This window comes from Vipera ursinii (assembly GCF_947247035.1).
Source record: "Vipera ursinii genome assembly, chromosome: 8".
Classification (NCBI taxonomy): domain Eukaryota; kingdom Metazoa; phylum Chordata; class Lepidosauria; order Squamata; family Viperidae; genus Vipera; species Vipera ursinii.
In genome coordinates, this window is record NC_139519.1 from 26,037,617 (window position 1) to 26,059,407 (window position 21,791).

Genomic DNA, 21,791 nt, shown 5'->3' on the forward strand with positions numbered 1-21,791 from the left:
AGGAATAGGCAGAGGGTGAGCTGGGGAGGCGGCTGTGGCAGAGGCACGTGGCCCACGGTTGATGGCCTCATTATGCAAATCTGCAACTTGAACCCACGAAAGCTCGGAAGACAAAATCTCTGGTCCTGGTGACCGGCCCAGATTGGATCCTGCAACATTATACTGGGAGGCGGATATTTGCCTTCATTCATATGTGTATAACTGATGTCATCAATTTGGAAGAGGTGGAAGGTTTTTGCAGAGAGCTTGTTGAGAGGATGTTGGATACACAAAATACAAGAAATGCTAAAAAGCTCTTCACTTTTGCCTTCAGGCAGGGTGAAGGAAAAGGGGGGAAAAAGAAAAAGAAAAAATTTCTTTTGATATGAAAGAAACAAGGAAAAGGAACCGATAGGCCCTCTAATGGGAGTAGAGGGCAAGAGGTGACAGGCAGCAGGGAGAAAGCAGAGCTGCTTAATTCCTTCTTTGCCTGTTTTTTACGCAAAAGGAGGAAATAGCCCAACCTACCAAAAGCAGCACAGAGAGAGAGGTCTCTCTAGAGTTTCTCAGTCATCCAGGTCATGGTTGCCCCATTTGCATTTTTTTTAGACAGTCACTGAGGCCATTTGGAGGTTTACCTGTGTCTTCAGGGTCACCTGAGTAGTGCAAACGTATGTGGACCGGGATGGCTGTGAATCTCTATAGATGTTTAGCCATGCACTTTGGGATGAAACACCCTTCGAATGGTGAGAGTATGAATGGATTTCCAGAAAACATTGCAGACTGCAGGAACCATTTGCGCTTCAGTTTGAGATGCAGACAGCACAGACTCATCCCCAATAGCCTGTGCCTGTTTTCAACCGTGAAGGGACACAGGGCAGAAAACATCCTGCCGCCAAGAAGGCTTTACGCATGTTTGCACTACTCAGCTGACCCTGGGGACAGGTAAATCTCCAAATGGCCTCTCTTAAAACGGGTGTCAAACCCAATCGCATTGTGGGCCATATTGTGACATATTGGGATTTGTTTTGCCCTCGCGGGGCCGGGCTGGGTGCGGCCTGTTTGACATGCCTGTTCTAAAAGATTGCAAATGACCAGCTGTCTGCAAAGAATATAAATCCATTTCCCCCTGTCCAGTCAGAGCTGAAGAAGTTTCTTGGATGAGAAGTGAAATGTCTTCAAAGGAAAAATAAAGTCCAGTTACCTCATGAGAAAGCACCTTTGGGACACACACACACACAGAGAGAACAGGTATACAAGTCAAAATAAGAAAGAGATTAGTAAGAGAATACCTATCCACCCTGGAGGAATACAAATCTTCTGGGCCACATGGTTTGCATCCCAGGATTCTTAAATGTGTTGGCAGATGTAATTTCGGAGTCATGGAATGTAATCTTTCAAATATCTTGTAATACAGGGAACTGGAAAAGGGCTGATGTCCCAATCTATAAAAAGGGGAGAAATGGATCCAGGAAATTATAGAACAATCAATTTGACGTCAATACCTGGGAAAATCCTGGAAAAGATAGTTGAACAGAGGATTTGTGAACACCTAGAAACAAGATGATTACTAGAAGCCAGTATGAGTTTGTTAAAAACAGATCATACCAGACAAACTTTATTGCCTTTACTGATAGTGACTGAATTAGTGAACTAATGAAAGGTCATAGACGTAGTGTACTAGGACTTCAATTGGGCATCGGACAAAGTGGGCTGCAGCCTACTTTCTGGTAAGATAGAGCAATGTCAGGTACACAGTACCACCACCAGATGGATTCGCAATTGGTTGACGAACTACACCCAGCATATTGTCCTCAATGGAACTACATTTACATGGAGGGAAGCATGGAGTGGGATACCTCACAGTTCCATCTTCAGCATCTTAATAAATGATCTAGATGAGGGGATAGAAGAGGAACTCACTGAATTTGCAGATGACATCGAGCTGGGGGAAAGGAACCCCCCAAGGAGCTTGATTGACTTGAACACTGACCCCTATCTTAACAAGGTGTAGCTTAGTGGTGAGAAATTAAGGTCCTGTACATAGACAGGTAAAACCATCGGTATAGAATAGGTGATGCCTGTCTCAACAGGTCTAGGTGAGAGAATCAGCCGTGTGCTGCAAGCTGCCAAAAAGGCCAAGGCAGTTCTGGGCTGCGTCAACAGGAACAGCGTCACGATTACAAGCAGTGATAGTACCGCTGTGTACCACACTGGTAAGGCTACGCTTGGAATACTGCACCCAGTTCTGGTTACCATGATAGAAAAAAGGTTGCTGGAGCTCCAGAAAGAGCAACAAAGAAGAAAAAGGGTCTGGAGACTAAATTGTACGGAGAACAGTGGAGGGAGCTGGGTATGCCTAGCCTCGAGGACAGGATTGGGGGGTGTCCCAGACAGGAGAGGATCGACTTATTTTCCAAAGCAGCAGGCGGCAGGGCAAGAAGTAAAGGGAGGAAGCCTTTTAAAGAGAGATTCATCGTAGAAATTTTCTGACAGCGAAAATAATCAGTGAATTAACTTGCCTCCCGGAGTTGTGGGAGTTGCACCACTGGAGGCTTTAAAAAACAGACTGGGCAACCATTTGAAATGGTGCAAGGCTCTTGCCTTGAGCAGGGGGTTGGACTACTAGAAGATCTCCCAGGTCTTTTCCGATTTCGCACGCGTCGCCTCGCGTCGGTTCGGCTACAGGCGGCTTATTCAGGAAGGACTCCTCCGAGGCGGCTTTTTGCCAACCTTTGAATCGCGCGCGCTGCCTGCTCAGTGGCCCTGGCATCAGCCAATGACCAGGAGCGCGGGGCGGAGAGTCCAATCGGCGGCCGCGGCGGGAGGGCCAGCGGGAGAAGCGCGGGCCATATAAAGGTGGCGCCTCCCGCTCGGCGGCTCCTCGCTTCCTCCGGCGCTCGGGATGTCGGGCCGCGGCAAGGCGGGCGGCGGGAAGGCCCGGGCCAAGGCCAAGTCGCGCTCGTCGCGCGCCGGGCTGCAGTTCCCGGTGGGCCGCGTGCATCGCCTGCTGCGACGCGGGAACTACGCGGAGCGGGTCGGGGCCGGCGCTCCCGTTTACCTGGCGGCGGTGCTGGAGTACCTGACGGCCGAGATCCTGGAGCTGGCGGGCAACGCGGCACGCGACAACCGCAAGACGCGCATCGTCCCGCGTCACGTCCAGCTGGCGGTGCGCAACGACGAGGAGCTCGGCCGCCTCCTGGGCCGCGTGACCATCGCGCAGGGCGGCGTCCTGCCCAACATTCCCGCCGCGCTCCTGCCCCGGAAGGCCGCGGCCCAGGGCGGCGGGACGGCGGCGGGACGCAAGAAAGGGACCCTCCAGGCCTCGCAGGAGTACTAGGTGCGGCGGCCGCGGGGCAACCGGAGCCCGGCCGAGGCGGAGAAGCTGGGCGAGCGGGAGCAGCGGACCCTCTGCCGGCGCCACGTGCTTGGACTCGCGACCGCGGGCGGCGGGAAGGGGCGGCCGGCGTCTCACTCGATGGCGGGGCTGTTCGCGGCCTCACCCCAATAAAAGGAAGTTGAAAATGCGCGCTCGTCCGGTACTTTGTGAGCCCCTCCCCGCGCGCAAACTAGGATGGGGGGAACCGAGGGTGGGTCTCCAGCCCAGCCGCATTGACCCGTGGGGGGTGGTCGCGAGTTAGTTCTCAGTTGGCCCGCTCCCCCCCAAAAAAATCTGCTTTTTCGGGTTTAAGAACCCGATCCGCTGCACACCCTGGTAAGGTTCAATGGAAAAAGCGCCAGACTGCTTTCTCTGTTTAATAGGTTTTAGCAATAATTGTTCCCAAATTCTCAGCAGAGTTCAACTTTACACCTCTGCTGGACCAACCAGTGATTCCTTGGTGGATATGCAGATTTGCAATTCTTGTCCCGAACCTGCATCTTCACCTCAAATGTTCAGCTGCTCCCCTGGCAGAACTAGCGGCAGGTCACCCCTTGCTCCCCTCCTCCGGGAGGGATGAATAACTGGCCGGCATCATAGCTCTCTGAGGAGGTGGTGCCCATCATGCGCTGCTAAGCTGCCTCGCCACGCTGAGGATCTGTTTGGCCCCTTTGCTCAGCAGCAGATTGGCCACCTCCTGGCCCAGCCTCTCTGCTGCCTCCTGAGCAAGACGAGGGATGTTCCTTGCTGTGATGCCAGCATGTTGGAGGTTGTCATTGGGACCATCTTCATTCTGAAAAGGAAGGGCAGCCTGTGGGAAAAGATCTGGGGAGAAGCCACATCACCCTGGGGTGAGTTCCAGGGCTATGACATGCTGGGGGTCAAGTTGAACTGATAGCTAACAATAGGGACACACACCCCGAATGTGTTCAGATTTGCTCCTTGCAGTAAAGAGGTTATCCTACTTAACTCGTGAACCCCACATAACGGAAGGAGTTCTGTAGCTGTTACTCTGAAAGCAACCAAGACTGTTACCTCCAGGGGAAAATTCACATTTCTTTGCATGGTCTCTTGCAAGCTGTCAGAACCATCAAGGCTGTAGACCGCTCCAGTCAAGTACAGCTGGAGAAGAGGGAGGTTGAAACTAATTAGCAAGCAAATGCCAGCATTTGTGAACAGCCTTCCCCCATTTTTGTTCCTTAAAAAAAAAGGTGCTCTCTCTAAACTGTTCCCCCAGGACGAGGCAGGCTTCTGTACTCTGCTGGTGTCTGCATTTCAGTGGAAGCAGGAGGGGGAGCAGTCGGTTGCTTTCACCTGGCCATCCTTCAGCTGGGTGCTCACAGCCACCGGCACGCTGCAGCCTCCTTCCTGCGGAAGGAAGCATCAACTTGAAGGCATGGCCAGGGGGCTTGAAGACATGGCCAGGGGGCCCCACCAGCCTGAGACCTACCAAGTGCTTCATGAAGGCTCGCTCAGTGATGCAGCGCAGCACGGTCTCCTCGTTGTGCAAAACTGAGATCATTTCTATGATCTCCTGGTCTTTGGCCCGCACCTCAACGGCCAAGGCGCCCTGGAGGAGGAGAGGGCAGTAAAGGGAAGGGGGCCCTTTTCCATTCCTGTGATTCAGGGGCCCCCAAAGTGCATTCTCCTTCCTTAGGACTTGCATCACGGTCCCTTGAGGGCTTCCCATCCCTAAGTACAAATGTACCTTTGGCGGAGGCACTGTCCTATTAGGCATGTCAGCTGGGACGGGGAGGGGGCACTCCCCTTCCAAATGATTCACTTAAGCCCTGCTGCCTGATCAAGAAAGATCTCTGCGCCAAAGTAGTCTCCCACCACAACAGATACCCAGCAAAGGGAAACAAACAGCTCCCCCTTTAGCAGAAGAGTAAGTAGCAGCACCCCCTTCTGGAGTGTATCCCACCCCAAAAAGTGGCCAGCCAGGGTGCCTCCTTGCCCGGCTCTGGGATCTTCAGCAGTGCAGTTCCCTTCCAGAAGAGACCCAGAATACCAGAATATCCAAGGTCCAGGTGTTCTCCAGAGGCCAGAGAGAGAGATGTGGGGCTCCATTGCCAAAAGGAAACCTGGGAGGTTCAAATGGGCAGGCAGATCCCATCACTCACCTGCCCAACTGCATACAGGCAGTCCACGGGACTCAGAATCTAGAGGGAAGTGAGAGTCAGCAACAGACTACTTTTTAAAATAGGATATTTGGGACAACGTAGCACAAATGCCAAAGCCCTGCCCCTCACCTGGCCAATGCGGCTCCCCCAGCCCATGCGCCTCAGGCCAGCTGCTGCCAGAACCAGGGCGCTGAAGTCCTCCTTCTCATCAAGCTTCTTCAGGCGGGTGTTCAGGTTGCCCCTCTGTCGGAAGGCTAAGCAAAACCAAGAGGCTTCTGCTGGCCTGCCAGACCTGCTGCTGGGAGGTGGGGGCAGCTGGTCACTAAGCCTGGGAGGGAGGGAGGGACACACAGCCCTTCTGAGAAGCCAATCTCAGCTGCAAAAGGCCAAACTCAGGCCGGAAAAAACAAAGGTGCCTTGAAGAAGGAGTAAGAACCAGCTGTTATCTCAATTCTTTCAGGATAAAAGCTAGGTTATTCAGACTAAATTTTGTTATGAATTGGAGCAGTGTATCACTGATGCAGTTACTGTTCTTGTGAGCTGCTTGGAGACACAATAAAGGCCAGAGCAAGGAGCAAAGCAAGGCCTGTCTTTTTCCAGCATGTGTTTCTCATTGGGAGCAGGCAGATGACACACACACACACACAACGGTTTTAGACTTCTGCCTAATTGTAAGCAGCCCAGAGTTGCTTTTCAAGTTTGGGTGGTCAGAGAAATCAGACGAATAAAGGTAAACTTGGGCCCGCCTGAATCATGAAAGGATACAATATCCTTGAACTGCAGCCGAGGGAATTTTCTTTTCAACTGAGCTGCACGGCGAAGTGAACTGGTCCCAATTACACTACAGAAAAACCAGAATTGGGATGAGCAAGGCTACTCAGAACATTAAGATCTCCCAGGCTCTTCCCTCCTCCCTTTGCAAGCTGCAATTTTTAAACAAGAGGCTCAATGACCACTTGTCTGAAATGGTATAGGGCAGGTATGTTAAACTCGCAATGTCACGCGACGTGTCGTGACTTATCGCAACTTTTTTTCCATTGCTGGCAACGGGGTGGGCGCAGTTTCACCATGATGCATCTGGCCCATGGGGTGGCAGTTTGACACCCCTGGCATAGGGTCTTCTGCTTGAGCAGGCGATGGGATTAGAAGACTACCAACTCTGTTATTCTGTATTCTGCTTTCCAAGAAGCAAGGCAGCCCTGTTCTCCCCCCTCCTGCACAGCACCCAGACAGCCCACTATAGCATCAATCCTGGCTGGGACTCCAGAGGTGGGAGCAAGACCAAGCCCCTGCTCCAGCCAGCCCTTCACCTCTTCTCAGGCAGGCTGCTGAGGGTTTTGCCAGCATGTTTGGGGTGAAAGACGACAGCATCGTGTGGGTCTTCTCTCCTGCAAAGGATGGAGGAAGACTTTTTCAGAAACCTCTCCAGTAAACATTGGCAAAAGGATAGCAGGCCAAGCAGAGAAAGCAGCTCAAGCACCACTCGGCCCCTCTTGCTCCTGAGACACTCCCCAGGCACCTCTGCTGTGGCCAGGTTCACAAGCAAAAGGAAGGAGGGCCGATGGGCAGGGGCACCAACCACTTGGCTCACCCAGACAAGGAAAAGAGGAGCTCAAACTCACTTGCAGACGGCGCCAATTGTGAAGCCTGGTGGCAGGGAGGTGGGCAGATCTTTCAGGGAGTGAACCACCAAGTCCACTCTAAAAGAAAGAAGGCCAGAAATCTGCAATCTGCATCATGCCACGGTGTGTCTGGCATTGAAGTGCTGGCTTCTCCCCTGGCACACTGACTGGCCATCAAGTAGGGAGCAGCCCTTATCCAGGGGACCCATGTTACTTTTCCCATGGTCCTGGAGAGTTGGGCTTTGACCACCAATGTTCTACAAACCTTCAGAAGAAGAGCACTTACTCAGACCTTTCCAGCGCATTTTCCAGCTCTTTGGTGAAAAGGCTTTTCTCTCCAATCTATTGGGGAAGAGAAACGGCATGGGTACCCTTCCAGTCTTGCAAGGCCACTCTGCCCAGGACCCCCAGGGCTCTACTGTCACACAGCCCTACTGGACAGCCCTGGCTGAGGCAGAAAAACAAACACATAAGCAGGGGAACAAACCTTGGATAAGGCTGTGTCTAGAATCCTATCTCCAGTGGTTGACATGGCAACTATCAGAGAAAAAGAAAAGTTGGAGGGTAACCATGCCCCCCCTCCCATCCATTTTGCCCCTAATATACCTGCTTGGACTACCTCCACACCACTTCAAAGAGCAGACCCTCTCTTACAGGCCCCCTTCCCCGGACGCTCACCTATCTTGAAGCGGAGATGCGGGTAGTGCACCTGCAGCATCTCCACCACACTGTCGGTCTGAATACGAGCCAGCTGCAGTGTTGAGAAAGGAAGGAAAAGGCTCTCAGAAGGGCCCCCCAGCGTATCAGAAACACAACAGCTGCCTGCCTCCCATCACGAAGGGGACTCAATCGGCAGAACTCAAACCTTCTGCTGCTCGTACAAGAGCCCAGGCAAGAGGAAACCGCTGCCCCTCTATCCTCTCTGCTAAAATAGCTCTGAGTGGGCCTGTTATTCGCACAAACATTGTTTTCTGACCTCAGGCACCACTACGGGAACACAGTGCTAGGAGAAGACAAAGCACCACCTGCCCTGAGCTCCATCAGGCATTTAAAAAAAACAACCCAAACAGATGAGACTGGAGGGGGCAGACTCTGGCTGTGCTGCTGGACGAGAGGAAAGGCAGTTCCTGGGCCTTGGCAGCGGGGAGCTGTTCCCCCATCCACCCATCCCTTCCTCTCTGCTTGGCTCCTTGCTGGCCTCCCCATATTTGCCAGAGACTGGCAGGTGGAGATTAGCTCTAGGTTACGAAGGCATGGCATTATCAGCCTTTCCCAGTCCTGCATCTTTGGGTGGATCCTTCAACGCCTCTGCCTTAGCAGCCGTGCTGGATTTCTGTGGCTGGAGATGCTGCTTTCCTGGCACTGTCACATTGCACAACTTTCCCTGCTTGCTTTCCATTCCAGCCCTGAGCAAAAAAGGTTGCATTTCTTCCTACGCTAAAGAAAAGAGAGCAAGGCTTGCTCAATCTACTCTGGATGGTCCAACTGCCAAAGCTTTAGTTAACCCTGTCAGCCAAGCAAAGGCCAACAATGCCTTATCGGCTTTGTACTGATAAAGAATATTTGTAGCTCAGGTTTCAACTGAGGGGTCCTTGGTGGTTTCTGGGCTTGGGTTTTTTCTTGCGGACATTTCATTACCCAAATAGGTAACATCATGAGTGCTAAAGGGCCAGAAAAAGTGGGTTTTGTGCACCAGTCACCAAAGGTGATACTCTAAAGTGCTGCTAGAAGTTGCTGTACCCCGTCACCCTGCAATGCAGAAATGCATAGGTGCAATTTGAAGAGCTGGGTGCAGCTTACAAAGTTCTCTGTGGCTCAGCTGCTTAGGGGGCCCAGTGGGGTTACGATCACCCCCACCCTAAGGGTCTTCTGAAAGGTAGGAAAAAAAGGGAGGCCACCCCTGTCGCCCGACTACTGTGCCTTTCCCTCCCTTGGGTAATGTTGCTGACTTGCGAGAAACAACCGGGAGTTTGTGCAGAGGAGAAAAATCAGCACTCCCACCCCCCACAAAAGCGCAGAGCAACCGAAAGGTTTCCCTATCGCGGCGTGTCAGGACTTAGGAACCCTTACTTGGCTTTTCCGGGTGCCCACGCGGATGGTCCGGTTGTCGGAGGCGTTTTTATTCTGCAAAGAATTTTCTCCCGTTAGACGCAAAGCGAGGCCGGAACGCCGCAGCCGCTTCGAGACCGGGAGGAAAGGCCCGGGGCCGACCCTCCTCTGCCTCCGCCGCCCCAGCCGAGGCATCGCGGCCTCGCGCGCGCCCCTCACCTCCGCCGCCATCTCCGGCGGCCGGCAGCGCTTCTCAGCCCGAGGCCGGGCGGCTGCGACCTCCTCCCCGACCGGCCCGCCCGCCCGCCGGCGCCGCCCCGCTCTGGGAAGCGCGATAAGGCGGGCGGCGGGAGGGGCGGCGCGGGGAAAGGGGGCCACGCGGAGAGGCCAGGCGGCCAGCGGGGCCGGGCAGAGGGCTGCGCTCACCGGGGGCGGCGACGGCGACGGGCCGCTCATGCCGGCGGAAGGACGGCGGGCCGGCGGAACGAGCGCCGCCACCGGGGTCACCTAGCCGGACGGGCGCGTCGAGCCCCCCGCGTGACGCCACTTCCGGGCCTTCCCGAACCGCCCCTTCCGGCGCCGAGCCCGGGCCCGCCTGTAGCCGGCGGAGCTCCTGCCCGGGGACCTCGCCGGGGCCGGCCCGTCCGCGCAAAGCCAGGCCGGTGGCAGCGGCGCCCTCGAGGAGGAAGGGCGGCCTCCCCGCAGGCTCCGCTCAGCCCTGCTGGAGAGTCAGCGGCCAGGCGGGGCCCGGAGCCAAAGCAAGCCGCACCACACCCGCCGCCGCCCCCCCTCCTGCGCCCCGGCCCTGCCTGGCGCCCGTCCTGGAGGGAAAGGCGAGCCGCATCTCTCCCCCTCCCCGCCCGGGTCCGTCTCTGCCGCTTCCCAGCTCCACAAAGTAAACCCATCTGGGCCGAAGGACGGCCCCGCTGCAAGCTGGCCCCGCAGCCGACTCGCTCGGAGGAAGGTCTGCGAGGAGGGCCGGTTTGTTGAAAACACCGCGGCCAAAATAACCAGCAACCACAGAGAAGCCGTCGCTGGAATAGTCCAGCTGCCGGAGGCCAAAAGAAAAGGATGTTTGGCAGGGATGAGGATAGCGAGCCTGTTTGCAAACACCGGAGCCCGCCCAGGAACCCACCTGGTGTTGGAACTGTCGCTGCAACCAAGTCAAGGAAGAAGCGTCACCTGAATCGGGAGTCCGTGCATCCAGGGAGAGATGCTAAGGTAGAAAACGAATTTTTGCTTAGCCTTTAGCTTTTCTAACCCTGTGTTGCCGTTTCTACCAGAGATGTAGTTTGGAAGTCACCAAATTCTTACAGCATACAAGAGGCAGAACTAGATTGCTCAACAGGCACATGCCTTAGTAGGGGAAACTAAATTGGGGGAACAGGAACAGATTATTTTGAACTCGCACAACATGGCCGATGAAGGAGCAAAGAAAATCTTGCTGAAGGCACATCTAGTTGTAATGGGACCCAGTCAGTGGCAAAGGGGTCAGCACGTTGTCTGGGATGCCAAGTTGCAACTTCCATTCTATGGGCAAAGACACATTGGTACATGGGACACAATTTTCCTGGATTACATTAAGGGCTTTTCTGAATGGGTGGAAGCCTTGTCCATACGCAATAAAATTGGAAACCCCACTGCAAGGTTGTTGCACCACCCACAGGTCTTTTGTCACTGCAGCGCACCATTCCAGATTTCAACAGGTAGCACATCTTTTGTTACTCAACTCTTTGAAGTCTTTGCCCCACAATTGGGAATAAGGAAATTCTTGTCTCCAACACCCACATGCGTGGGCAGACTCTTTGCCAACCATTCTAGGAGCCAATTAGAAGCTCCATCTCCAGCTGGATATAGTCCCTATGAAATCCTGTTTGGTTTCCCACGCACTCTGGTGTTCACTGTGAAATCTGGGGATGATGCATTGATTAGGAGCCCATAATCTCTTACGAATCTCTTAAGCTGGGAGTTCCCTACCAGGGGTGCAAGATGATATTCCAGGGGGTGCTGAAACTTGGGTTTTCAATTTATAGCGTCTATGCATAATTTGTTGCCGTTATTTCGAACTTTTGTAAGGGGTGCGAGAATATATCAGAAGAGTTCTAGGGGTGTGGGGTATAGAAAAGTTTGGGAACCACTCTTAAGCTATTCCAAGTGACATTAAACCAAAGATGGCACCAGTCCCTCTTTTGTCCTTTTTCTCGCTTTGCTTATCTACAGGTGTACCTGGACACAAACTGAGGCTTCCCCTGTTTCTCAAGATCCAAGCCAGGAAGACCTACATTCTCTTCAAAATACTCCTCCTGGGACTATGTCCAGAAGCCCTTAACAACAGTGTTTGTAGAATTGGCTCAGGGAGTTTGGGACAACTCACTGTGGCTAACTCACCATGGGGCAAGAGTTGTAATATCAAAGAAATGGTGGAATTGAGTAATTAAAGAATGCAGAAGGTGGTGAGTTGTCTGCAGAGAGTTGTCCCATTCCGCACCCAAGATCTGAAGAGATTGACCTGCTCTTGGCTCGCATCTTGGTTACCTGGTTTAGGATCCTGGGAAAGGAAAATGGTTCATTTTTTTTCTATTTGCCTTTGTATTAATCTCTTCAATCTTTCAATGTGTTAAATTTGTTTTCTTAAAATATTGCACTTCCATGCCAATTAGACAGCAAAACCTGCTGGCAAGAATACATACAAAAACCTATAATGCTCTGGGTGGGTGATGGGTGAGCCCCATTTTGTGTCATCTCAAATTTAACTCGATGCCAGGGAAGAAATGGGTAAGCCAGTATAAGTGAAAGGTGTAACAAGCACATAAGCAAGGTGAACAAAAGCCAGGAAAAGGTCCATCAGGGAAAGTAATTAAGAAGGAAATGAAAAAATGTCACCCGCATCTGACAAAAGTTGGGTCTGAGCACATGGGAAGCCCCTCCCTGAGACCCACCAACAAAGCAAGGACTTTGCGGTCCTGAAGCCTGTGTGTGTGTTTGTGTGTGTGAGAGAGAGAGAGAAAGAGACAAAGCGAGAAAAGCAAGAGATACACTTTGTAATCAATAAAGTTTGCTGTTATTTTAAATTAACTGGGTCTCCATGAATTCTAAAGAACCGTTTCTGCCTCATTGTTTGGTTGAAAGTGATTTGAGTGTGGCAATTTCCCAGGTCTATCTGTGAGTGAATGACTAGATGCTGAACATGAGAGCACATATGCGATCAGCTGGAAAGCACACCTTCACTCCAGCGAGACTTCTGGGCTGGTGGGACACCTCACCCAAGCCAGGGACCCTTGCCCAGCCCCCCCCCATGCAAAAGAAGGCCTGGAGGCAGGTGGAAGGAGTGCCCTTTAGTCAGTCATGCAGTCACACCATGAACCCTCAAGGAGGGAGGGTGGCCTTTCCCTGCCCCCCCCCCCGCTATTCTTCCCCCCAGAGACCCCAGAGGCTCTGCTCAGGCCTGCTTGAGAGTCAGCGGCCAGGCAGGGCCCGGAACCAAAGCCCGTCAGGCTGTTTCTGCCAGAGAAAGTTGCACCACCACCCCTCCGCCCCAGCCCTGCCTGGTGCCCGTCCTGGGGAGGAGGGAGAGCCAAGGACAGCCAGCAGGTTCCTGCCCCCAAGTCGCATTATTTCCCCTCCCCGCCTGGGTCCGTCTCTGCCACTTCCCAGCTTCACAAAGTAAATCCATCTGGACGGAAGGACTTCTAGGTGCTCCTCTTTGTCTTGACAAGCAGGTCCCGCTGCAAGTTGGCATCCAGCACTGCAGCCGACTTGCTCGGAGGAAGGTCTGTGAGGAGGGTCAGTTTGTTGAAAACACCACGGCCAAAATAATCAGCAACCACAGAGAAGCTGTCGCTGGAATATTTCAGCTGCCGGAGGCCAAAAGAAAAGGATGTTTGGCAGGGATGAGAAAATTTGAGCCTCTTTGCAAACACCAGAGCCCGCCCAGGAACCCACCTGGTGCTGGAATTGGTCATGCAGGTCTCGCTTCTGCTCTTGGGCACGGATCATGTCCATGACTTTCCGGTTTTCAGGAAGGCATGTGGGGCACTCTGACCCGCTCTCCGAGTAGCTCTCAAAGCAGTGCTGATGGAAGGAATGGCCGCAGAGGAAGTGCACCGAGGGCAGCTCCAGAGCGCTGGTGCAGATGCTGCACTTTGTCTTCTGGAATATTTTGGGACTAGAGGAAAAAAGTCAACAAACGTGGGGCACCCCCTTGGCACTAGTCACCCAGTGCTGCCACAGTCACTTTCCTTTGATCTGACCTCTAAGCCTTGGACGAAGACACTGCCTGTACTCCCAAAGGGGGGCAAAAGCAGCAGCCTTCCGAGGAAGCAGTGGAATTTCTGCTCAACATTTTTGCAAGAGATTTTGCCTCCTCTTCCAATTGATTAAGCACTTCCATTTCCACACTGCATCACCCTGCAGAACAGGGCGATGGGTGGAATCTGCTGACTCTGGGACAGATTTAGCAGCAGGTTCTATAGCTACCTTGTTTTCAGTTCTTCAATATCCTGGCGGATCCGCTTGGTTTCCTCCCGGTATTTCTGGATTTTTTGTTCATCCTGCTCTATCTGGCAACTTTGTCTCTGCAGTTTGCTGATGAGATAATCCTTAATGACTGACAGGGTGGCCGTGGAATTGTGAGCCAAGGTTTGTACAACTAGAAAAGAGACACCCATCAGGGCAGGAAAGAATACTACGGGTGCCCTTGCTGCGTTGCTTCTTCCACAATACTGATCTGAGCCAAAAAGTGCACCAGGGCGTCTGTAGGAGCCCTGACGGCCCAGTGGCTAAAGGGCAGCATTGCAGGTGAACTCTGCCCACAGCCTGGAGTTTGATCCGCTCAAGTTTGACCCCGCCCTCCATCCTTCCGAGGTTAGTAAAATAAGGACCCCCAGATTTTGGGGGGCAGTATGTAAATAATGCTTACATTGTAAACTACCCAGAGAGAGCTGTGAAATGCTATGGGGCGATATATAAGTCTAAGTACTATTGCTATTGTGTGTTTTGCTGCCGGACTGTCTCAGCCATTTCAGCAACCCATCCAAAAATAAACTTAGCTCCTCCTGTGTTGTTAAAATCACTTTTGAAGTAATAACAATATAAAAAATTAGCATATAAACCCCCAAAATGTACGAGCTGAATCAGACACCTTGCAAGCTTATTATTTTCTCAGGTTTTCATCTGTGTGCGCATAAGGAGGGGTTCCCACCTTTTGGAAGAGACGAGTATTGTTTATCAAATGGATTAAATTACTGAAATACCCCTTTTTTCTATTTTGAAGTCCAACAAAATATTTTCCCACTCCCATTCACAGGCTGGCAGTGAGGCACAGTGCACAACCGACATGGGAGAAGAGTGTGAGCAGGGGCTGCTGTGCAAGGACGTGGCTGCCCTCCAAGATCAAGAGAAGCCAAAACTTGGTAACTCTGTCAGTAGGACTAGTTGCTCAGATATTTTCCACCCACATCTCAGCGGCAATGGCCACTTGAAAATCAGAAAATAGCTCCCATCACCAACTTCCACAAAATCACTGCTCCCAGGGTGGGCAAGGCTAAGCTACTTCTTCTCTGGCTCTGTTGCCAAAAAAGAAGGTGCTGGCGCTCAGCTAACTGCGGCCAGCACCCTCACCCCAAAGGCAGAGTCTGGCCTCACCCAGCAAAGGAGGCATGAGATTCTTGGTTTCGATGCGTGCGAGCACAGCCGCCATGTACTCCTTGCAGTCCTCCTCCTTGTGGGCAAAGTAGCCAAGCGCTTGTTCCCAAAGACAGGCCTCTTGTTCCCCATACAGCTCGCAAACCTCCACTACCTTCCGGTACTGCCCGTTCTGCATGTGGTAATGCATGATCTGCTGGAAACTGGGGAGACGAGAGACACAATATAGGGCAGACAAGAGTTGGTGAAGAGCCTGAGGACCACCAACTAGGCCAGTTTGAAACCGGCTAGCCTTCTTTCCCCTTCCCAAGTAACAAAGAACTCGCTCATTTGCACTCACAGTTTGTGCTGCTCGTAGAGGTAAAGGATCCCATCCTTGAAATTATGCATCTGGCACAAGACCAAGGCTTTATCAAAAACCTCCTGGAACTTTCCACTCTTCAGCAAGAGAATGGTTTCACTGTGCAGCTTCTCTTTGATCTGGGAAGACCCAAGAGGACATTTTTGGATGTCAGATAGACTCCAGGGCCCCCCCACTTAGCAATCTCCCAGGACGTACCTGTGGATCTTGTTCATGGGCCCAGTTCTGGAGACGGAGCTCCAGCAGGGTGTCATATACACCCTGTTTAGAGTCTGGCTGAACCTCAGACATGTGTTCCAAGAAAGCCTTCAGCTCCCGGGGGTTGTTAGCAAAGATGGGAATGAATTCATCAGGATTTGCCTGCATCATGAAGCAGTTAGGTAGGAGAGCAGAAGAGAAAGTCAGATAGCAAAATTTTCCTAAACCCTCAAGCAGAGCCATCTGCCTCCCAGAACACCAACATTTCCGTACAAGACGCATCCACTGGGTACAGTGGGAATCACAGAAAACATTGCAGTGAAACTAGAGGAAGAATAGAATTGCTCTAACAGCACGAACAGGAGATTGTCACAGGAAGCCCGATTTTTTTGTGCCCTTCCTGCCCCTTCCCACTTTGTCAACACCCTTACCCTTTCCCGGGCTATACGCAAATTACTACCCCCGATTTGGTTTCATGTTATTTTAAAGCCTTTCATGATATTTGGGCTCAAGACACTTCAGCCCCACCCCTTGGGCAACTGGTATTGTGCCCCAAATCCCACTTCTCCCTCCAAGCCTCAGCCCGTACCCTCTGCTCCGCCAGCAGGCCAGAACCCTCATGGTCTTCCTTTGGCCGATAGTCTGTGCAGAGGATCTTCAGCAGTTCAGTGGTTTCATTGGGGATGTGATGCATGAGGATCTTGCCGTAGCGCTTCATGTTACTCTCAGCCTGCTCAAAGGGCAGCTTGCCGATATAACACAGGGCCTCCTGGAAGTTCTGCAAGACCGAGGAATCAGGCACTGAAAAACGTTTTACCTCTGCTTCTCCAGGTTGAGCCAATCTCAGAACAGGCTTACACTCCCCACTTCCCTCGGCTGCCAAACGAGAAGTCCAGAAACCACCAGGCAGGCCTCACCTTGATATCTTCTAGCTGGATCTTCAGGTACCACTCATGGTGCTTGTGCTTCTCAGCCAAGTACACAGCATGGGAATAACAACCTGCCTGGCGAAGTACCTTTATAGCTGTCTCCACGTCGAAGTGCACCTCACTCTCACTGGTCTACAGAAGGCACAAAGAGAACGGAGTCAACCCAGACCGAGTCAGCTAAACCTCAAATGGAGCCTTCCAGGCTCCCTCATGCCCAAACGTCTGGGACCACGTGCCCTGCAAAAGAGGAGGAAGGCCTGCACTCTTCACCCTCTTCAAAGCTAAGAGAAAAGAGAACTCTACTTAAGTCATCCCATCAGCTGAAGGGAGAACGTAATTGTTGCTTTTTTTCCCTTGCAAAGGGAAGTTTTCCAAGGTTTCCTCACTCCAGGACTGAAGTGACATCCTCACCAGACGGAGGATGCATCTCATCTCACGAGATTTTCTACATCTGCACAGGAAAACTCTAGCACATCTGGCAACTCGGGCAGAGAAGACAGATTAAAATTTTCAGAAGACTATATATAAAGAACATCAACGTAACCATTCTTCGTGAAACTGATAAGCGTAGGTTTCCCTGCCAGAAGAGACACCTGTAAAAGTCAGGGGCTTCACAGAGAAGGGCCATTTGGGATCTAGAAGAAAAGGCACCGAGGTGCATTTGCCTCATCACCTTGATGAATTCCTCCAGCTTGGAGATGTCTTTCAGCTTGGTATAGCAGTTCAGCAGCAGGGTGGTGTGGTCAGCATTGGCCAGTGATTGCAAGTGGAGCATCTGCAAGTAAGCAGTCAGGTTGTGTATCCGTTGAGCGTCCAGGAACTTGCGGATGACATAAGATGGCTCCAGTTTTCCAATAGTGCTAGGAAAAGAGCATAAGTCCCAGTTGCTGGGATTAAACAATGTAGGTCACAAACAAGTGAGCAGCTGCAACCCTTGGCGCCACTAGAATGGAAGCAAGCAAAGACCAGTTTGGGGAGGAGGGCGGGAATAGGTGGCTTCAGCAGTCTGAATCCTCTCTCAAGAGCACCCTGCTAAAGATACTCCCATCCTGAGTTGATGCACGCCATAGATCTCCAAACTTTGTTTACACCCTAGGCAGTCCTTCCGTTTATTTAATAATAAAATAATAAAAGAAGAAGAAGAAGAAGTTGGAAGGGACCTTGGAGGTCATCTAGTCCAATCCCTTGCTAAGGCAGGAAACCCTATACCATTTCAGACAAATGGCTGTCCAGTCTCTTCTTAAAAACTTCTTAAAAACTTCCATTTGATGAGGAAAAATACTCTCACCAGCCAGGAACTATCCAGCCTTCACTCTGATCTATCTCAGGACTGGTGCTCACTGGAAACATCAATTTGCAGTCCCCATTTGGACAGATTTGCCATCTTGTGAATCTCCCTCTTAACAGGACAGCAAGAGGAAGAGAAACATGCAAGAAGATGCAAATTATTTGGATACTAACCCCGCTTTATGATCCCAGAGAAGTCTCGCCATCGATGCCAAGTCCCATGAGAGAGGGAGGCCAAATCTGCACCTAATTTTTTAATATTACCCACCGGAGGTATTGCTGAATAGCACCATCATGGTTGCCCTTGTTGTACAGGTGATCTCCGTATTGGCGAAAGATCTCGGATAACCCATCGCTGTCTAGGTGGTGACTCTTAGCCAGGTTGATGGCCATTTCAAAAAGGTTCTTCTTGAAGAGCATCTGTTAAAAGGAAGATGTGGTTCAGGAAAGATTCCAGGCAGAGGTTCTAGTCAAAGCTGCTCTCTCCAGCCATTTGCAAGAAGCAGTCAAGTCCATTCCCCTCCTCAGAGCCTTGTCCAGATGTTGGTGTGGAAAGAACTGTGCAGTGGGCAGGCCTTAAAGCAAGTTCCCTGAGGACCAGATCAGGGCGTGTGCTGTAGCTACTTGCCCAAGAGCCCCTCTCTCGCTGCCCCAGCAAGCTCCAGAAAAAGCAAAGAAGGATCCCTTGCCTCCAGTTTGGTCTGCGTATCCTTCTCCTGCAGCACATGGAGTTTCCCATCCCTCGTCAACACGTAGAGGCATCCCCACTCTGCCAGGACATCCACCACATCATCAAACACAGAGCTGTAGGCAATGAACTTGTTGCCCAGGTCGTAAATATTCAGGATTTGCTTGTCAGAGTTTTGTGGATCTCCCCCAGGAAACTCGGATCTGGAGCAGAGAGGAGGAAGACCAAAAGCCAAGCTTCCACCTTACATTTAATCCTTTCAAACAGAAACAGCCTCAACTACAGACACCGTGACCTCATGTTTGTGTCCTCAGTGAAGGAAGAGCTGCAGCCTTGGCCACCGCCCGCCCGCCCGCCTGCACCCTTCCAAAGAGTGATGCCAACGAGGAGCTGCACTCTTCGAAAAAGGGAGTGGTGCACTCAGCAGAGACAGTGGCCTGCTCTACGCTTCTTTTTAAGCATAGATACACCCATCAAATAATTCCACAAACGACGACATCTTAAATCTTACTGAAAACTATGAATGTTTCCAAAATCAGTCATGTGCTTTTAGGCACCTAGTGACAATCAATCAATCAATCAATCTATTAAATAAATAGATAGATAGATAGATAGATAAATAAATAAATAAATAAATAAATTTAAGAAAGAAAGAAAGAAAGAAAGAAAGAAAGAAAGAAAGAAAGAAAGAAAGAAAGAAAGAAAGAAAGAAAGACTTGTATGCCGCCCTATCTCCCAAAGGACTCAGGGCGGCTAACAACAATAAAATACAAATATTAAAAAAGAATTAAATTGTGTCAAAGTCCCACTAAAACCAATAAAAACATTTAAAATCATAATTAAAAACCCCATTATCATCAGTCCAGGTCGGCCTGTTGGAAAAGATATGTCTTAAGGTCACGGCGAAAGGACCGAAGGCCTGGGGCCATCCGGAGCTCCCGGGGGAGTTGATTCCACCAAGCAGCTGCCCCAAAAGAGAAGGCCTTCCCCCTGGGGGTCGCCAGCCGACATTGTCCGGCCGACGGCACCCTGAGGAGGCCCTCTCTGTGTGAGCACACAGGGCGATGGGAAAACGTTCCTGGCAGCAGACGGTCCTGCAAATATCCCGGGCCTAAGGCAATTACATTCATCATTTATTTACAATCCCAGTCATAACTCTCAGAAAATGAGTTCTGACACAGTCTGGAAAGCAAAGCTGAAATTGTTCTGCTACATAAGGAGAAATGAAGGACAAGAATGCTTATTGCAAGTACAAATTAGTACAATTAGGAATGTTCAGAAACGCACCTGTATTTAGAGGGGTTTTGTCTAAATGCCCAGAGACCCATCCCAGCAATAAAACAAACTTACTTGGGAGATGCTTTCCAGTCCTTGGACACGATGATCAGATAGCCTCGATACCAATGGACAATCAGCTTCTGACCCTCAAAGGCAAAGCAAGGCCCACGCTCATCTGGCTGGTACAGATATACGCATTCATCTCCTGCCACTATAAACTGGAGGTCCTGGGAGGGATCGCTGAGAGTGGAGCAGCGCAGTCCACAGCCACGCATGTCCAGTTCCAGCAATGGACAGTCCTTCACTGAGAGTGTATAACACTGCAAAGCCAAAGAAAAGGGCAGCAGTGACGACAGAAATCTAATCAGGCAAAGAATGGGTCAAGCCTGAGTTCTGCCACATCCTCACTGCCCAGTAGACTAGCAGCATACCTGAATTTTCTCAGTGGTAGCTACAAACAGATGAGTTGTTTTGCTTGATTGGCGAAACACAAGCCCAGTAACTGGATGGCCACCTTCCTGTAGGACTTGAGTTTTACTATGCCGGTCCCTTGTAATGTCCCCCTTGATAAGCACTACACTCCCATCCACAAAGCCTATGAGAAAGAAGGAAACAAGCACAAGATCCAGAGATCAATTTAATTTAATTTAATTAGATTTATATACCGCCCTTTCCCGAAGGACTCAGGGCGGTTTACAGGGCATTTTAAAAACATTCCCTTCTTCTAACAAGCTGAGTGGAGCCTTCAGGTAACCTCTTCCGTACTATGTAGGGCTTTAAACTCAACACCAGTGCCCTGCATTAGACCCCGAAACAAGCTGGTAACCAAGGTAGCCTACCCTGCTGCATTTCGCACACCAGCTGATGTTTACAGATATTCTTCAGGTACCCACGTACCACTTGAACTACCAAAGATTTTAACAAAAGCATATAAAAATACTTTTGCAGACTGCCTTCCCAAGCATTTCTCTTCCCAGTTCACGTTCCGATTCATGTTAAGGTTAATGTAATCATTTTAATTGTTTTTAATTTTTGTAATTTGTTGTATTGTTTTTAAAAAACCTTGTGAACCGCCCTGAGTCCTACGGGAGAAGGGCGGTATATAAGTTTAATAAATATAAATATATATGTTTGGAATACACGATAGCAACTCTAGTTACCAATAGCCATGAAGTTGAGATTTTCATGGACGGTGAGACAGGATACCAGTGTGAGTTTGTTGCCTGGTATTGCAGGGAAAATCCTGGTGCACTGAGGTGTCCCACCATCGCGTTTCTCTAAATTCCAGACTTTGACCTACAAACAAAGAGACTGTTGGACTGGTAAATTTTGTACTAGGTTTCTTAGCTTGCATATTTTGCGTTCATAATACCTCCTTTTAACTGTATCCTTCTTGCTTTATATTGACTACTTATTACTCTGTCTGGGGACAGGATAATAAACCTTGCTTCTCTGGAAGTTAGAGCAATGGCCAAAAGCCTAGCGCTAGAGGATTTTAGAGGTGGAACGGGTTCGTATCAGATCAATCCCACGAAGATTCAGAAGTCCACAGAGAAGAGACTTCAAAAGGAAACCTCTTGACCAGCGGAGAGAGCGCAAATTAAACAAATACAAGTCGCACCGGCAGAAAAGCCGGCTTCCAATTCAGGGCAGCCAAACCGGAGTCGCTCTGAACGCGGAGCTCACCAGGGGGTTGATCCCTTCCTCCTCCTCGCCCACCGACACCAGGAGGCTGTGCAGCTTCAGCTGGAAGAGGTGCGTCACCCGCAGCTTGTAGGCCTGGAAGCTGCTCAGGTCCAGGGAGCGCGGCAGGAACCGTATCCGCCCTTCCCAGTGTGCGGTGCGGTTAAGGGGCCTCCACAGAAGGGCGCCCGGCCCCCGCCCCCCCCCGGCGCCCCGCGCCCCGCGCCCACGGAAGGATATCCCCGAAGACCAGGCTGCCCCGGCCCGAGTCGCAGACCACGATGCCCGGAGGGAGCAGCACCGGGTTCCCGCCGGAGTCTGTCAGCGGCTCCCGCTCGAAGAAGGCGAAGCGCCGCCACTGCAGGTAGGCAGCCATCGGGGCGGGGGGGGGGCGGCGACGGACAGCCACTTCCGGAGGCCTGACGCGCCGCCGCGGGGACTCTCGGGGGCCGACGTTCGCCGAGGCCACGCCCCGTGACGCTCCTCCGGCGGGGGCGGGCGCGGGAGAAGCCCGCCCCCGGACGCTGGGGACGTGGACCAATGGCGGCGCGCGGCGGGGGCCGCTCCAATGA

At 51.5% G+C, this 21,791-nt stretch overlaps 3 protein-coding genes and 1 long non-coding RNA gene across 8 annotated transcripts; 2 read left to right on the top strand and 2 right to left on the bottom strand.

Moving 5' to 3' along the window:
- The first annotated feature begins 70 nt into the window (after nucleotides 1–70).
- On the top strand, nucleotides 71–3,506 carry H2AX (H2A.X variant histone). Its single transcript, XM_083368745.1, has one exon. The coding sequence runs from the start codon at nucleotides 2,885–2,887 to the stop codon at nucleotides 3,317–3,319; it is 435 nt and encodes a 144-aa protein (XP_083224871.1). The 5' UTR covers nucleotides 71–2,884; the 3' UTR covers nucleotides 3,320–3,506.
- Nucleotides 3,507–3,721: 215 nt separating this feature from the next.
- HMBS (hydroxymethylbilane synthase) lies at nucleotides 3,722–10,903 on the bottom strand. Of its 5 annotated transcripts, none has more exons than XM_083368744.1 (14): nucleotides 10,288–10,903; nucleotides 9,174–9,227; nucleotides 7,782–7,854; nucleotides 7,591–7,640; nucleotides 7,390–7,445; nucleotides 7,104–7,181; nucleotides 6,792–6,869; nucleotides 6,247–6,322; nucleotides 5,611–5,724; nucleotides 5,482–5,520; nucleotides 4,809–4,928; nucleotides 4,673–4,726; nucleotides 4,277–4,480; nucleotides 3,722–4,151 (listed from the first exon to the last, which is right to left on the bottom strand). In XM_083368744.1, exons 3-14 carry the CDS (start codon nucleotides 7,819–7,821, stop codon nucleotides 3,981–3,983), a joined length of 1,080 nt encoding a protein of 359 aa, XP_083224870.1. In that variant the 5' UTR covers nucleotides 7,822–7,854; nucleotides 9,174–9,227; nucleotides 10,288–10,903; the 3' UTR covers nucleotides 3,722–3,980. The 5 variants fall into 5 exon arrangements, with proteins under 5 accessions (XP_083224870.1, XP_083224867.1, XP_083224868.1 ...); XM_083368741.1 differs by lacking the exon at nucleotides 10,288–10,903 and adding an exon at nucleotides 9,579–9,702; XM_083368742.1 differs by lacking the exon at nucleotides 10,288–10,903 and adding an exon at nucleotides 9,372–9,559.
- Nucleotides 9,909–12,227, top strand: LOC310643999. The gene is made up of 2 exons (XR_014493206.1): nucleotides 9,909–10,373; nucleotides 11,373–12,227. It is a non-coding gene; the product is annotated as an uncharacterized lncRNA (long non-coding RNA).
- On the bottom strand, nucleotides 12,170–21,631 carry VPS11 (VPS11 core subunit of CORVET and HOPS complexes). Its single transcript, XM_083368733.1, has 16 exons — nucleotides 21,459–21,631; nucleotides 21,223–21,370; nucleotides 20,697–20,832; nucleotides 19,968–20,131; nucleotides 19,609–19,856; nucleotides 18,260–18,461; nucleotides 17,839–17,990; nucleotides 16,957–17,143; nucleotides 16,272–16,415; nucleotides 15,944–16,132; nucleotides 15,355–15,516; nucleotides 15,136–15,275; nucleotides 14,796–14,998; nucleotides 13,629–13,800; nucleotides 13,095–13,317; nucleotides 12,170–13,006 (listed from the first exon to the last, which is right to left on the bottom strand). The coding sequence occupies exons 1-16, from the start codon at nucleotides 21,593–21,595 to the stop codon at nucleotides 12,842–12,844; spliced, it is 2,772 nt and encodes a 923-aa protein (XP_083224859.1). The 5' UTR covers nucleotides 21,596–21,631; the 3' UTR covers nucleotides 12,170–12,841.
- Nucleotides 21,632–21,791: the final 160 nt, after the last annotated feature.